At 34.0% G+C, this 17,527-nt stretch overlaps 1 protein-coding gene across 1 annotated transcript in view; it reads left to right on the top strand.

The window, feature by feature from the left end:
* LOC108909583 (follistatin-related protein 5-like) overlaps positions 1 to 17,527 on the top strand; it is a 124,654-nt gene that overhangs the window by 102,500 nt on the left and 4,627 nt on the right. Inside the window, exons 6-15 of the mRNA XM_018713965.1 lie at positions 2,081 to 2,227; positions 4,716 to 4,850; positions 5,331 to 5,463; positions 7,591 to 7,875; positions 11,874 to 11,971; positions 12,152 to 12,293; positions 14,320 to 14,373; positions 14,535 to 14,656; positions 15,380 to 15,628; positions 15,786 to 15,893. Coding sequence (XP_018569481.1) covers positions 2,081 to 2,227; positions 4,716 to 4,850; positions 5,331 to 5,463; positions 7,591 to 7,875; positions 11,874 to 11,971; positions 12,152 to 12,293; positions 14,320 to 14,373; positions 14,535 to 14,656; positions 15,380 to 15,628; positions 15,786 to 15,893 — 1,473 coding nt within the window. The remainder of the gene's footprint in view (positions 1 to 2,080; positions 2,228 to 4,715; positions 4,851 to 5,330; positions 5,464 to 7,590; positions 7,876 to 11,873; positions 11,972 to 12,151; positions 12,294 to 14,319; positions 14,374 to 14,534; positions 14,657 to 15,379; positions 15,629 to 15,785; positions 15,894 to 17,527) is intronic.

The following is a 17,527-nucleotide window of genomic DNA, read 5'->3' as shown; positions in this document are numbered from 1 at the left end:
CGAAATAAACGCTACTACAAACAACTACAAACGATTTTGGAGCGACAGTTTGGAATGTAGTGACTTTTATTTAGTTTCCGCTGAACTACAAACGAAATATGTGCAACGACAAACAACTTTAAACAATTTTAAAAACATAATTTGACGTATAGAAGTTATTATACACAAATAAACTTGAAATTAAAAGCGCTTTCTAAATTTACTAATGGCAAATTTTTAAAATAGCACTAACGTTTTTTCCTTGCTACTACAAACGAAAATTCGTTCACTACAATCAACTACAAACGATTTTCTATAGGAATCAACCATCAGATTTAAATGCGGCTAAATTGGGGGGATGGGTTTTTTTATAGGCCATATAACATTTTTCTTGAGCTACTACAAACGAAAATATTGTTACTACAAACAACTACAAACGAAAATCTATAAGAATTTTTAAAAAATTTTGAATTTCTTGTATAGAGCCACTGTAAATGAAGCTATCGTTCATTTAAAAAGTTATTTTTTTTATATATTAAGCCAAAGTAAACTTATTTTTTCAATATTTTGTTAGTTATTTAATTACGATTTAAATGTAAAAATTCACAAATTATTTTCAAATTATTATTTCTTATAAAAATAGAAAAAATTTTAAATTGTATTATATTGCATTCTATCTATTATTGTAAATGGTTGTGATTAATATTTTTTGAATTAATTTTGATTATATTGCAAAGATTCATATGATAAAGAAGAAGAAAATGATATGGAATCAAATTCACCGCCTTTCAAGAAGTTAAAATTGTAATTTTATCGACCGCATTATTTTTATTAATATTTTTTGATTTTGAGAATTTTGCAATAAATTCAAATGCTTTTTATTATTTTTTTCACATATTAAATTGCAATTATATGCAAACGTTCTTTTTAACTTTGGGGCCTTTTTTTCCCTTTAGTGCCAAGATATGTATACAATACTTTTTTAATAGTTAATTTTTAATGAATTCGAAAAGGGCACAAATGCCGAACAGGAACTTTTCAATAAAATATCCACCCCTTGAGCGGAAAATTAATTTCCCTACCTACCTACCTCAGGTGCCATAAAAAATGTACGGCATAATGACTTGAGGTATAGTTTTATATAGCGCTTTCTGAAATTTTAGGGTGCCTCTAATAATTTTCCTTATTCTACGTAAATGGTAAGGGTTCAGCAAGGGTTAAAAGCCCTTAGAGCTAGTGCATTCGTACGGCATATAATTTTCAAATAAATATATTTATTTAAAATCAGTCACGCCGTACAGTTTTCTATAATGTTTCTATCACGCGCGCTCGCATGGCGCTATTGGCAACTTTTCACCACTCGTTACATAATTTACTATTACATTAGTAAAAATATTTGGAAAATTAAATTTTTTATTCTTTACAGAACCGTTATTTTTGTACGGCATAAGGTTTTTATGTCTTATTTTTCTAATATCTGTCTTGGGTCGAAATGCCGTCAATTTCTATTTATTTAATTTACCCGGCCCAAAATTGGAAAGTTTGATTTTCCGCTGACAACTCATATGTCACGGAGAATTGACGGCATAGTGCCCAAATGTTTTCTTTTAGGTTGTAGTATTTAAATATCTAGTAAACTAAAGTTCGCGAAGTTATACCTTTTAACGCTACAATAATAAAACTGAATCCGACCGATTAATTAGCATGGCGATAACTAACCTGCTAAAGCCTCCTTTTGTGATATTTAGGATACGGAGCAAACCCCCCCATTCAAGCAAGTCCTACGCACTAATTTGCCAACTAATGCTTCATTAAACCCGCCTTTGTTATCCGAAAGCACGTCCTTAGAAACGAAAATATAAAACAGGCGACTTTTTGACGAACCCCTTGTCCTCCCCCCGCCCAAGTGCAAACAAAGAAACATAATACGCGAGGAAACAGAAAACGGCGAAAGCGAAGCGTCGCCCGGGGGAGTAGCCCCGGGGCCCTCCTGTTTGTATTATAATGCATAATAATAAAAAAGTTGTCCGTGTAATGTGAAATTGTATGAGGCCGCAAATATTTGTTCAGCCTAACCCGATATTCTTATCTCCTGCCGCAGACCGAGGTCCCGCCACCGACGTCGACTTCCGAGGAGCCCAGCTACTTGGAGAACGAGATTGAGGACGGCGCGGGCGGGAGGGGTGAGAAGGGCGATCTGTATTACGATAAGGACGACTGTTCGATGCAGGAGTACGAAGTTATGAAGGTGAGTTTTGGGGTACGTTTTAAAAAGAAGGGAACTGGAGAAACAATCGTTTCTTCTTAACGAATGTAACTTTTTTCGAACTGTTCATAAGATGGCGATGTTTTAATTATGTTTCCTAAGTGTCAGAAAGATACTTTGTCATAAAGTTGCAATTTTATAGGTTGATCTTTAAAGACTAAAATCAAATTTCAATCACTAGCGAAACAAAATAATTATAAGGAAAACAGTATTAAACATTTAACTATTTATTCATTTAGTGTTCATATTAAAATAAAAAGTTGCATTGTCAAATTACCATAATTGACTCAAGAGGGTCCATTCTCTTTGTGAAACATAGGGTTGGGCGCGACTTTTTGTTTCGGCAAGCTCAATTTATCACTATAGATGCTAAATATTATGTACAATAACTACAGTCATAAAAATGGGGGGAAGATTGTTTACACGTGGTTAATTGTATAATTTTTGAAAAACAACGGAGTTACAGACTGTCAAACTTGACGGCCTATTGTTAAACAAATTAGGTTGGTAGCGGCAAAAAAAAATACTGTCATAACCAGCAACCCGAGTTCTTTCCCAGATAAAAATATTTTATTTGTGGAAGTATGATAAGTGCATAAGAAATATTGTCAAAAGTCAGTGGGTCGCTTGATTTTCGGCGAGTGGTGGGAGAAGCGAACGACAGCGAGTCCGAAGAAAATGACGATAGCCCTGTCGTTAAACAAGCGAAATTCGCTTGAAATAATATATTTGACAGTCTGTAACTCCGTTGTTTTTTAACGAATCTTGACGATATATAACTTTATCACGCTCGTGCGTCGTATATTTCATTTTGCAACTAAGGCTAAAATATAAAAAAAATTCCAGGTTGCAAATTTGTAATTTAAAAAAAAATTGATAGATTGACAGTAAAATATAAAGCTTTGTATAACAATATTATCGTTAAAATTCTGAGATAAATCTGTGAATATATTGTTAGTTTTATATGTTAGATCGGTAACTTTGCAATTACTTTTAAGATGGCGCCATCTGTAGTCTCAAATGTATTCGCACGTTTCTGCATTCTGTCGATAAAAATAGGAAGATATCCTTCAGAAAATGCTTCCCATTTGTTTATTTTCCATCATTTATTCTATCATTTGGCAATGTGAAATTAGTTACGAGTCATATAAATTCGAGTATAAATACTGCAGTTTAGGATGACTTAGTTTTCTCTATTTTAAACTAAATTTATGTTGCATTTCACAATTTAGCTTTTAAATACTCAAAACACTATCAAATAAAACTCAAATATCTACGTAGGTATTAATAAAACTGAAAACATATTTCGAAAAATTGTTAAATCTTATATATAAAATTCTCGTGTCACAATGTTCGTTCCCGTACTCCTCCGAAACGGCTGGACCGATTTTGTTGAAATTTTGTGTGCTTATCGGGCAGGTCTGAGAATCGGCCAACATCTATTTTTCATACCCCTAAATGTTAAGGGTGGCCCACCCCAAAAAAATTTTTTTTTGTTTTTTGGACAAAATTTTATTTTTTTATGATGTGGCCTTAAAAAATACATACAATCCTAAATTTTCACCCTTCTACCATCAACCCTTATTTTTTAATAGCGATATTAGTAATTCAATAATTTTCAACCCCGGTCGATAACTGATCAATTATCACTTGATCATTTTTTTTATCCCCGCCAGGCGTTGACCGGTGTCACTTCTGACCCAGTAAACAGCACGGAGTAGGGATGAGATCTCTCTCACACAATGAGCCGTTTCTCACTCCCTACAGTTTTCGGCCATTATTATTATTGTGCATCAACCGTAATAATGACATTTACTATTACTATTAATAAAAAAAATATACACGATATACACTGAATAACACTAAATATAATATAGATGGTAGAAGTGAAATTTCTTTATGAAAAAACTACTAAAATAATCCTAGGATTAATTTATATGGCAAAACAACGTTTGCCGGGTCAACCTAGTAATTATATAAATCTACTGAAATTCCAAACTCAGATTGATCATTAAATACAAGGGTATCTGTCACACCAATAATTTGAAAACATTAAGCGAGTTTAAAATACGATACTATATAAATAATTTTCATCAAATATTGCCAGTTATGAAGTAAAGTCCCGAAGTACATCCTAATACTCCATGGAATCCCCAACTTCCATTTTACCGAACTTCCGAATGGTAATTAAAAACCTCTCTTTAACTTGGGAATAAAAGCTCTCCACAGCACAAATTTTGAACAGCAAGCGTGAATTGGTTTGTTATACAGACCTAGTTGGGAGCAACTTCGACCTTGACCTTAGCTAATTGAATACAATAAGGCCACTGATCCACTTTCTAAGTAACTAAGTAATAGAACCTTGGTTACGTACCCGAAACTGTATCTTTATACACGTACCTATATTTCACCTTCCCGTTGACAATCTACAATAAAGTTATTCGGCGAACTTCTTTCTTTTTGTTTCCAGGACAATTTATTATTGTACAACCACGCCAGGCTGATGTCACAGGATAATCATAGCAAGGATTACTTGGTATCCATTATGTTCTCTCACTATGACAGGAATAACAATGGGAACTTGGAGGCGACGGAGTTGAACGAGGTGAGTGATGGGGTTTTATTGTGTCACATTTATTAATAAATTCCCAGTTTAAAAAATACGTTATTCGTCTTATCCCGAAATGTTTGACTATAAAGAGGAATTGCCGACGTAAAGCTCTATTATATCTGTCTCACGTGCGCTGTTACCGTCTCGGATGGAACGGCTTACGCTTTAATTGCAGCGTCGTAAAATCGCGACGAAACTATTATAACTGTCTTGAGAAATACTAATACATACAATGGAAACATGGTTTCAGAATGTGTGTAAATTTTTAGTAAGGGAAACGACTATTGATATTGTGGAAAACAACTACTCTGCGGACTACGGACCCCGTCCAGTAAATATAGTAAATTAATGTCTGGTGGTTCTGATCACGGATCGCCCTAACTATTGCGGGTGTAATTCAGTGATGTTGTCCGCAGAGTAGTTGCTTCCCGCCATACTATTGAATATATTTAAAAAGTAATTTCAATGTTCCAGATCGCGGTGCAAGAGCGACTGGATTCTTTGAGCAGTGGTTGTTCTCTCTCAAACATGATACAGTACGACGATACTGACCACGATGGAAAGCTAAGCATTAATGAGTTTTACGTTGCTTTCAGCAAGCTCTACAGTAAGTAATTTTGGCATAAATCTATTTTTCACGCAATACTTTTATTGCTTTTTTGACAATGAATTGAATTTTCCCATCATTGTTTATTTTCTTATAAATTTATTTGCTTTCTTTGGATCGGTATGAAATTATTTCTCATTTTGTTTGTTTTTTTTTTCTTTATATACTTTTCTTTATATAGGGTGATTCACAAATGGTGACCAAAAATTAAACCACGTATTCTTTGGTGAATTTTAAGCGGAGTCTTTAATATAAAGTTTTTATCTAGTTAAACTTCAAAAAATATTTTTAATTTTTTTAAATAAATTAAAAACTAGTAAGTGAAATAATTTCAAATTTGGCACATGTATTTATATAAACATTGCGCATCATCTGAGGGCTTTTCCTAAAATTTACATACTCCAGTGGCGGAGATATAGGGTGTCGGTGGCATATTTTTCTAAACAAAATAGTACGCCACTGCTTTACGGTAACAACCATGATATTTTCGGATTCGTCTGTCAATTTTCTACCAATTACTACTCTTATGTTTTTCGAAAAAAACCTGATTTTAGAGTAAAACTTAAAAAACAACTGAGAACACACTTCGATATTCGAATATAATGCTTTTTAAAATTACATAGTGGGCTGCGACAGCAACTTTGAGAATTCTGAGCAGTTAGAAGAAAGCGTAAATAAGCTTTTCATCATATTCACGCAACAAAATTTCGAACAAATTACATTTTCGTTACTAAAAAGATGTCGGGCCTGTGTTAGAGGAAATGTAGAGATTTTTAAGCATTTACTCAAATAATATCATTAAAATGATTTAATTTCTTTATTCGAATAAATAACCGAATGATTAGTGCTTGTCATGTCATTTAAGTAAAAGTGTTTTCAGTTGGTTTTTTAAGTTTTAGTCGAAAATCAGGCTTTTTTCGAAAAACATATAATAATTTATAGAAAATATCACGGTTGTTGCCGTAAAGCAGTGGCGTACTATTTTATTTAGAAAAATATGCCACCGATACCCTGTATCTATATTTTAAGAAAAGGCCTCAGATTTTGGACAATGTCTACATAAATACATATGCCCAATTTCAAATTATTTCACTTATTAGTTTTTAAATTATTTAAAAAAACTAAAAATATTTTTTGAAGTTTAACACCCTGTATTTTTTTAACGAAGCGTCCTACATAAAAACCTTATATGAAACACTCCCCCTTAAAATTCACCAAAGAATGCGAGGTTTCATTTTTGGTCACCATTTGCGAATCCCCTTGTACATTTGCTTGTTACCTCCTCCAGAGTGATCTTTTTCGTTTTCCGATTACAGTGTAAATCGTGAAAGCAATGTCTCCATTGGGAATTAACAGTTCCAGTATTATGTATTTGTCCTTTGTCTCCTAAAACCTATCGGCTCCTCAGACTGGTTTTTGTCAAAACAATGTTCCGCTCAAGATCTGCTCACTTCGAACCTATCCACGTCTTGTAAGCCCAGAGTGCAAAACAAAGTTCACAATGGGAAAGCCCTACTGTAAGATGTTGAGGTTCGACGGATTCGATTAATCACAATTCTCGTCGCTGCACGCGACATTTGTATAAATTGAGGTGGATCTTGCTGAAGGGGAAATCTCCTGTAGGATCCCGATTAAAAATGGGGGGACATCGCTTGTATACGAGGGAGACATGAAATAATTGGAATTATTTAATAATATTGTCGCAATAGAGTTTATAGAAAATGTCTCTTGCTTTTTGACCCTCCTGGTTCATGACACTTGATTTATTTGATAAGATTGTGGATGATCTTTAGGAAAGAAGATTTTAATTCGCTAACCAATTTATGTCAAATTTGACTCCGAAAAAAAAATAAAAAGTAGGCTTTGACAACTGAAAATGAATTCATATATTATAAAATGTAATAGTATTTTTTGTTCCAATAAAAAAAACGAATTTTCTTTTGAAATTGGGCCCCCATTGAGAAAATTCTCTGTAGACGCCATTTTCACTGTTTAAACAACAAGCAAACTACGTAGTTGTTCAACAAATGAAGTATCAAAGGTGCCCTTTCGACACCCGAGAGACGTGTCGCGTTTTAAATATCCCTTTCCCTACTCCGATTACATATCGAGTTTCTGTCGCTCCAGGTGTCTCGGTGGTGTCCTTGGACAAGGCCCTCGAAACCAACCACCTGACTGCCAGGGTGGGCGACAACGTCGAAATAAAGTGCGATGTAACGGGATCCCCCGTCCCGCCCATCGTCTGGAGGAGGAACCACTTAGACCTGTCCTCCCTTAACGAAGAGGATGTGAGGGTGTTCAGCGACGGCAGCCTTTATCTGACGAGGATCCAGCTGCAGCACGCCGGCAATTACACCTGCCACGCTCAGAGGAACAAGGACGTCGTCCAGACCCACGTCCTCACCGTGCACAGTGAGTTGTTACTAATGTTACCATTTTTTTTTTACAAGTGAACTCCAGTTCCGGAAACGACTCCCACAAAGAACTACGCGAAACGGCACAAATGTTACATAAAGCGCTATTACTGTCGCCTTAATAAATAAAAGGGTACCTACTATTAAGAGATTTCCGCAGTGTTCTCTAAATCCATGACATAACTTCAAGGGGGTGTTCCTTGGACCAATTTAGTCCAAAGAGTCATAGAGAGCCCAAAAGGTTTAAAACTACCGGCTGTCTCAATGCCCTTAAATGGTTTATATATAGCGTGGTAAAAAAGTTCTACATAAAATTCATATTTTCGATAAACAATTTTTTTTCGAAAAACGGTGAGACTCGTCGATTTTTATTTACTTACGGCAGCGATGATATAATTTTTTTTTTAAATGACAACGCATATTTTTTTCGTTCGAAATTGATGACAGTGATAATTATCTAAACAACGGTGTGAAAATTTCGATGTCTTACATAACAATTTTTTTTAGAAAAATGCACCTTAACTTCTTATAAGTGCTAATTGTCTACTTACACTATTAATGGCTCCGAAAAGGACAAAGTTGACAAAATTACATTTCAAACGAGTAAAATTACACTAATGTTTGTGTAAGTCTAGCGAAATTGTTCGAATTGCCCGCCCTGTACCATTTGGCATTGTCCTAAGCGTGTGTAAACGCCGTCTACACTTCGTTCAAGCATTCCCGGGTCGATTTGATTTACGTTTACTGGCCGGTGGATCGAGCGACGCGGAACAATCGAGTGGCCTCCGCGTTCGCCTGATTTAACACCTCTAGACTTTTTTTTTGTGGGGCTATTTGAAATCGCGTGTGTACACAAACAGACCAGGTGATTTGGAAAAAACCGTATTCGTTTTGAAATAAATCAAATCGACCCGGGAATGCTTGAACGAATTGTCGACGGCGTTTACATACCCTTAGGACAATGTCAAATGGTACAGGGTGGGCAATTCGAACAATTTCGCTAGACTTACACAAACATTAGTGTAATTTTACTCCTTTGAAATGTAATTTTGTCAACTTTGTCCTTTTCGGAGCCATTAATAGTGTAAGTAGACAATTATCACTTATAAGAACTTAAGGTGCATTTTTCTAAAAAAAATTGTTATGTATTACATCGAAATTTTCACACCGTTGTTTAGATAATTATCACTGTCATCAATTTCGAACGAAAAAAATATGCGTTGTCATTTAAAAAAAAATATGTCATCGCTGCCGTAAGTGGATTATCGAAAAAAAATTTTTTCCACATAACAAGGTGCCCTGGATCAAATAAAAATCGACGGGTCTCACCGTTTTTCGAAAAAAAATTGTTTTTCAAACGAAAATATGAATTTTATGCAGAACTTTTTTACTACGCTGTATGAATAATTCAATTGTAGATCAGTTAAAAGTATATTTTCTATGCAACGAAATTATTTGCCTCTGACGAGGCCTACTTAATTATTCAAAAATAAAAATATATTTCAAAATGCTTTTAATCTAACAAATTGTTTGTCTTGACAACTTTGGTTTGGCGTTTCTTAACTGCTATAGACTACAAGCCCATCGGAAATATTCAAGGGGTCATTTGAGTATTGATTTATAAGAAATTCATGCTGGGTCAAATGACCCCTTGAAAATTTCCAATGGACTTGTAGTCTATTACAGTATATTATAGAAATCTATGTATAAAATCAGCTACTACTCTCATATTTCTAAAAAAATTTTTATGGAAGACATCCTGTTACATATTGACCAATTCCGTTAATTTTTTGAAATCATAATTGTTTTCTTGAAAATCTTAAGGAACATTAAAAAATAAAGACACTACATTATACTTTTTTTTAATCACGTTCAATAATTCTAAAAACCCTATTCTAAAATTTGTATAAATAAAGAACGTCATGATTTAAATGTAAATGTAAAAATACAATTTACAGTGTCAGTTAGTAACATTTATTACTGTCTAAACATTATTTTAAAAACATCAGCTACTCGAAATTGTCGAAACCGTACCGAAAAGTTATAGAAGCCCAACAAAACTGACACAACTCGTTAATTCTTGTTCGCCCGCAATTTTCTCCACTTAATCAACGATTTTCTTCAACTTTCGAGCAACTTCTCCGAACTCGACAGTGCCCAGATAATGGTATCTTATTATTATAATAATTATTCTTGATTTAAACAATTAGTTCTAAGTGCTCCCGAACTTTATAAACAGAACTATTAATTCTCATTAGGCGGAATCTCAGCAGGTATTAGAAATAATTGGGTAAAATTACATTTGTGAACGAATAAGATGTAAATAAGGACAATGTCAACACATAAGTAGGTTTCACCTAATCGAAACGGACATGTTATTCTGTCACAAATTAGCCTCTTTTGTTCTGCAATTAAAAAAAATGCGTATATTCATAAGTTCAGCTGCATATACGCCAATCTCTTTTATTTCTAAATTCTATTTTAAAAGCATGATTAACAAACTATAAAAAAACGAATAAAAAATGGATTCATTATTATTATTAGAGTTATATTACCCGAACAATGCTACATTTATATCTGTAATTATAAACAGAAGGAGTTGCGGCTACTCATATTAATATTTGGCTTGTCTCTTCTGTTTGAGACAGCTGCACTTCAACAACATTGCAATTCGCAGACTACCAAGGGACAACCGAAGTCATCAATATTCTTTAGAAGTTCAGCTACACCTGATACTGATAGCTGGCTATCTTCTAAAGCCATTTTTCATTTCTAGGATGGCCACAGGAACAAGAGAATACGTTGATTAAAAAAGTGCAGATGAAGCTCTAATAGCATGTTTTTTATTCATCTTGTCGATAATGCAATAATATGTAGGGTGTCCCATTTAAATTAACGAAGTTGTCAGCTACTTCCGGTATAATCGGAAGTGCTACGCTGATGGCATTATTTTCATTAAAGAGAACATATCTGATAACCCCCGTAATGAAAATTTCGGAGTCATATTATCTTTCGTTTCTCTAAAACGTTTAATATGTCACTTATCCTGTATATTTTGAAAAAACAAAAATATAAAAAATTGTTAATCTTATCTTTAGATGAGCATTCTCCCTACTTTTTTAAACATTTTGCATATAATCCCAGCAATGTATTTATTCTTAATAGTCCAAGAATTATAGAGAAATGCTTACAGAAATTATAACCTAGACAAAAAAATATGACCGTATAGAAATTTAAATTTTAAATCGAGTTTCTTGTTCTTTAAACACGATCCAAAATGGCGAACATGGTTAAAAAAAACGCAAAGTTGCAAAAAACGGTTATTCCAAAATAACTAAAAAAATATAGCACCGACTGAAAAATTTTAAATGAGAAAGTTGTAGGTTTTAAAAAGATCCATCGACTGATTTTTTGTAAGTATCGATTGCTTTGTTACTTTTCGGGATATATCGAAAAAACCGTTAAAAATCTTCTCTTTTCTCTTCTTCTATAACTCGTTTACATTTACGTTCCCATACTTGCTATTTACTGCAAGCATAGCCCGCATCAAGCCAAAAAAGTACATTTTTGAAAAATTTAAAAATATTAATTATTTTTCGAGATATATCGATTTTTTGAAAAAAAGGCGCTCTCGAAAATTGGCTAGATCTTCTCAGCGGATAGCCCTACAGTGACGATTTTTGGTTTATTTTCTTCGTAAAGAGTTATATTATCATGCTGTTAAAAAATGTTGACGATTTTATTAATTTTAAGGATCAAAAAATGACTGAAAAAGTTGCACTTTTTTGGGTATGTTTTTTTCAAATAACTATTTCAATTTTTATTTTATGAAAATGACTTTTAAACTGCTGACATTTTTTCACGAATTAAAAAAAATTTCTACGACCTTCTAGGGCTTTCTATACGGTCATATTTTTTTGTCCAGGTAATAATTTCTGCAAATTTAACATTAATCCGTGACAGAATGCTTGGACTATAATTGTTTCATTGTCACAGCTGTACCTGAAGTTCATGTAACACCCCGTATACAATCAAAAAGGCCCGGCGAAGATGCTTCGATGCTGTGCCATGTTGCTGGGGAGCCATTCCCGAAGGTAAGATGATTAAAACAAAATTTTAATTTAGAAATAATGGAACAGAACCGATTCTAACTATTTTTTTTTTTTCTTTAAATTCTCATCAACTAAAATTTATCATTTACTATTCCAAGTAGTGCCGATTTAAACCCGAATTCGGTGTTCGTGTTTACGTTATTCATCAATTTTAATTTGTAGGTGGAGTGGTTAAAGAACGACGAACCCCTGCACCTCGACGTGCCCAGGAAGTATCAAATAATTGGAAACGGAACTGCCCTGAAAATAAAAAACATTGCCTTCGCCGACACTGGCGCCTACATGTGCCAAGCTACCAGCATCGGTAAGCCGTTACTCTTGTTTTTTCATCGACTCGTAAAGTTTCTCCACAATTTGGATTTAAAAGTATCGCTGGCATCTTAGCTAAATGGATTGCCTTTAGAAGGAGTATCGAATACTTAGAAATAAGAATTTCAGCAAATCTTTAACCTCTTACTTTACTTTAAAAGTTATCAAACTATTTCAAAACAAATAATAAAATATTTTGTCTGAAGTTACTTATTTGTGGAATAGTTTCTTCTCTGAACAAAATCAAATAAAACCTAAAACGCCGAAAATTTCAGTCGTGGCTTCCTGTAATAAAAATCAATTTCTATTTTCCTCGGATCAGTATTCGAATGAGTACCCTGTGTAACGACCTAAGCGTTTAAGCGTCGGCAATTAAATCACATTAGCATGTCGAAATTTTGCGGTTTTTATCACAGAGGAGACCTTTTACTTTATTACTGGTCGGATAATTTGTTTTAAATCACTAAAAGCTTTTAGAATGAATTGCGTACATTGCGTAATTATTCTTTTGTGGCAAGATCATTAAAAACTAGTGTAATCTCCGCTCGAATGACGGTTTACTATCTTTTTTACCTGGTTTTTAATCACTAATGATTGTTTTTTGAAACAACGTTGTTCATGGAACTAATAAAATCGAATTTTATATGATGGGATAAAACTAGCAAGCCGTTTTAGAAATTGCTTTCAGATTTTATCTGACCAAATTGATGTCAAATGTGTTATTACGTCTTTGTCCTTTTTTTAAAGACGGCAACAACCGTCTTTGTGTTAAAATTAGTCTTGATTCAACTTTCAGTTTCTGTATACATTTATACGTAAATGTTTGAACATTTTTCGAGCCTTTTTACGTTTTTTTAACATAAAGCTTTCAAAAACACTTACCTTTTACTCTTTGCAGTAGTACCTGGACGCCTTTTGAAATTTTTCCCAGAATGTTCACGTTCACTCACTTCACTATCACCACACTATATCAGTCAGTTTTAACAAAATAAAACACGCATTTAATTAAATCTTAAACACCCGACAAATTTAATGCACCACGTAATTCAAGTAAAAACGGCTTACAATAATTAATTGTAGGTTACGTTTACCGGCGTAGGAATACAATTTGGAATCTGAAGCGTCCTCTGAAACAATTGGCGGTCATCGGCTACTATGCAGATATCGTTTTTATGCGCAGTTTTTCCAGATTGATGCCAAATAAATTTACTAGTCGATTAGATCTAGTAGGTATATGTCAGTTATGTTTATAATTCTTTTTATACAGTTTCATATTACATTTTTAATTTTTATTTTAATAATAATTTTACTTATAAAAAAAGATTACTACGATTTAAACTTAAATAAACATACCTACAAGAATTATAAATAGGTATATAAAAAAATTTATACATGATTGAATAGGTCAATACTGAATTATTTAAAGTTCAGAGAAATACCTTATACAGGGTGAACCAAATGGACATGTTTGAGGGTTTATTGTATTTCCCATAAAGAGTGACCAACTTTAAAAAAATTGCAACTTTCTGTGTTCAATAATGACACAGGCATACAAATAAAAATGCCACGCTATGTATTTGGACCTCCAGCAATAAGAGATCTTCCATCAGTCCCCAGTATATTTTAAATAGTAAAAAATCACCCCCAAAAACCTAAAAGCAGCCAAAAGTCTACGTCCTATACCTATAGCATATTCGATAAGAAGAGATCCAAATGCACAGGATGACACGGGCATTATCCTGGAAGAGACCACCTTTTTTGTATAAAGTAATTGAATGACCTTGAGATTGGTTCACTGTCTTAATATTTACCTACCCACTCAACTTCGCATACATACTGAAACGCTGAAGCTGTGAAACTATCAAGAATGCAAATTAAATTCTAAATTGAACTACCTGATACGCCGCCCCAGAGGGTAAATATTTAAAATTGAATTTTCCACCTGGCGACCGGGATTGTGGTCATTTAATTAAGACGCCGAATAGTTTCAGCGACTAACCCGGGTATGCATTGTGTTTTAGGAGGACTAACGAGGGATATAAGCTCGCTGGTAGTGCAGGAGCAGCCCACACCTAGTAAGTACAGCTGCTCAGAAGTATTTAGCATGTATGGATAAAAATTTTGATTTATATCAGTGTTAGTACACATGTAGGTATCCCAAATGGTTTTTTTTTTACTTCATAGCTGCGATACTGACGAGATATTTCTAACGAGCCCTTTTTGTCTAAACCCGCAGGTTCCCCCAACGAGGAGCGCCGCTTCTTCGCCTTTCACGACTGGGGGGTGTCCATCTACGAGCCCTCCACCTGCCGGCTGTACCACCGCATCCAGTCCACGGACATTATTCCGGGCACGCAGGTAAATATTGGAAAAACTAACCGCCGTCGCTCTAGAATGCAAATTAAGGTTCGTTAGTTTTCATGCCCGGGAATATAAAGACGAAATTTAAAAATGATTTCGTGGAGGATGGGATTCGGGACCGGGTGGGAGCGCAATTACGGCGTACGTTGGAGATTCGGGGTTAATGCTAAATAGGAATTTGCCTTTTTCAATTAAGGGACCTAGCGTCCTTTCGCCTGAGCGGAGGAGAGGGTCACGTAACGGAGCCATCATTCCGTCATTTATGAAAATTAAGGAAAAAATCCTCAAGAGGGTAGGACTTAGGTGGAGCCGTTTCATCGTTTTCATTCCATTTTTAATTAAATAATTTGTATGGGAATAATTTTTCCTGTAAAATTTATCGGTTCGTCTCTTATTTTGGAAGCAGTTAATGTCTGTCGATGATGCTGATAGTAACGACGACCACAGAGAAGTTGCGACTTAAATACTCCAGAATAGTAACAAAATTAATTACACTAAATTGTTTATATCCTCAAAGAGCTGGTATATAAGAAATTTCAGTACGTTTTTTACTTTTGAAGGTAATTGGTAGGGTTGTCAGAACTGAAGCACGAGACATAGGCGTACGCATTATTTATTAGAAAGCCAAAACTAAATTGTCGTCATCTAATTTTTTATTATCATATTAAGTGCTATAAAAATGGTAATTAACTTCAAGATGCTACATTCTGTTGTACCTAGGAGTACGTGTGTGGTGACAAAGGAGTTAAATGTGAATGGGGTCGCGGGATTAACGTAGCAAACCGCTACGTCTACGCCAGCCAACCCAACAGAGACCGCATCCTGATCATATCCAAGGTACAGATGGTGGTGGTGGACGTCGTCAGCACCGACAAATATCCTGTGGACCTGCACCACGTGCCGCACCTGGACCAGGTGTGGGTGCTCAACTGGAGATCGCCAAATAACACCGGGATCAAAACTATTCAGGTAAACACCGATACTAATTCGTAATTATTCCTTTATCAATCTGAAACGTGTCGAAAAGAGGAAAAGCGAGAGAGTTACGCATACGCATATGTAAAAATGGCTGAAATTTGAAATGATGCACGAAACTTTTCTGATGAACACTGATATTTTGTTGCAGGTTATAAGGGATGCTGGTCAGAAAAGGAAACATCACACAGTCCATCCTGAACCAATCGATGGACAATTCGATTTAGTAACTGGACTTTTCATACCATCGCCATTCCAGGTAACACTTAATTATTGTAAAAAATCATATATATTTTAAGTTAATATGAGTTTCTCAATATGTTATCCTGCAATACAGAACTGACATTTTGTTTTAATACCACATCTACAAGTATAAATTTAATTGTCTCTTTTTATGAGTACATGTAGAGTAAATTAATGAAACCTAATGTTTTCATTATTTATCTATTAACAATGAAACCGGTATCATAAGTAGATACCCCACTGTGTTGTGTTTGTTTCAACATTATTTCACTAACAAATACCATCATCAATCTGCAGAGATTCCCCAAGGGTCTGTTCTGGGGCCACTTTTCTTTGCTATTTTTATTAATGATCTAACTGAACAGCTTGATATTAATTACTTGCTCCCTGCGAACGACCGTAAGTTGTTTTTCAAGTTAAATTCACTACCATTGCACCAGGTTTCATGGCTCTAGACTTAAATTAAGATTTAACTTTGTATTAGGTACAATTACTCTCCGCCAAGTTGTTTGTTTAGCAACCTCATTCAAATTTTGTTGCATTGTTCTTTTTTAAGTCGTTTTCATGTTTGGATTTCTGTTTTGTCCTATAGTAGGTATTTATACAGGGTGTTTCAGAAAGATCTTCCGTAAATACAGGGGCGATAGTACGTCAAAAAATAAGAATTTTTTGTCTTGATGAACTATATGTCTATCTCCTCTTATTTTCGAGTTATAGAGCGACAAAATAAAAATTTGAAAATAGAATATTTACGAAAATTTCCAAACGGTGCGAAATATTTTTATCAAATTTGGTATTCCGAGGTTTTTAAGGACGTTGAATACGCTGATCTAATTATTTTTTGGATATTTAATAGAGGGCGCTAGTTATGCTGCATTCCTATTACATTTTAAGTTCTAATTTGTTTAAGATTTAGGTTTTTTATCATTCGGGTTCCAATTTCTAATGTATAATTTTATTTTCTAAAAGTAATGTACTCTTGTTAGAACTTCCTAATGTGGACGGTTTTCGAGGAAAAGGCTTTTAATTGAACTATTACAATATTACTGTGTAAAATAAGCGACTTTTCCCAAAGTAGGCTTATGTCAAAACTTATTGATGGATGTCTCATAAACTACGCATACATTCTTAGTAATATTTTACTCTAATTAACTTTATATCAAATTTTTAGTGACTGTAATTAGTCATTACTAATTACAATCACGAAAAATCACTACAATTTTGGTATAAAGTTAATTAGAGTTTAAAATATGACTAAGAATGTATTGTTGAGAATGAGACATCCATCAATAAGTTTTGACATAAGTCTACTTTGAGAAAAGTCACTTATTTTATAATATTGTAAGAGTTCAATTTTTGAAGCCTTTTTTCTCGAAAACCGTCCACATTAGATAGGTAGTTCTATCAAGAGTACTTTATTTTTAGAAAATAAAATTATACATTACAAATTTAAGCCCGAAAAACCTAACCTTAAAAAAATAGAACTTAAAATGTAATAGGAACGTAGCATAACTAGCGCCCTCTATGAAATATTCAAATAATAATGAGAGCAACGTATTTGGCGTCCTTAAAAACCCCGGATTATCAAATTTCATAAAAATATTTCGCACTCTGGAAATTTTCGCAAAAAATTCTATTTAAAAAATTTTA

This window comes from Anoplophora glabripennis, unplaced genomic scaffold (genome assembly GCF_000390285.2).
Source record: "Anoplophora glabripennis isolate ALB-LARVAE unplaced genomic scaffold, Agla_2.0 scaffold147, whole genome shotgun sequence".
NCBI classification, from domain to species: domain Eukaryota; kingdom Metazoa; phylum Arthropoda; class Insecta; order Coleoptera; family Cerambycidae; genus Anoplophora; species Anoplophora glabripennis.
This window is presented reverse-complemented; position numbering and strand designations above follow the sequence as displayed.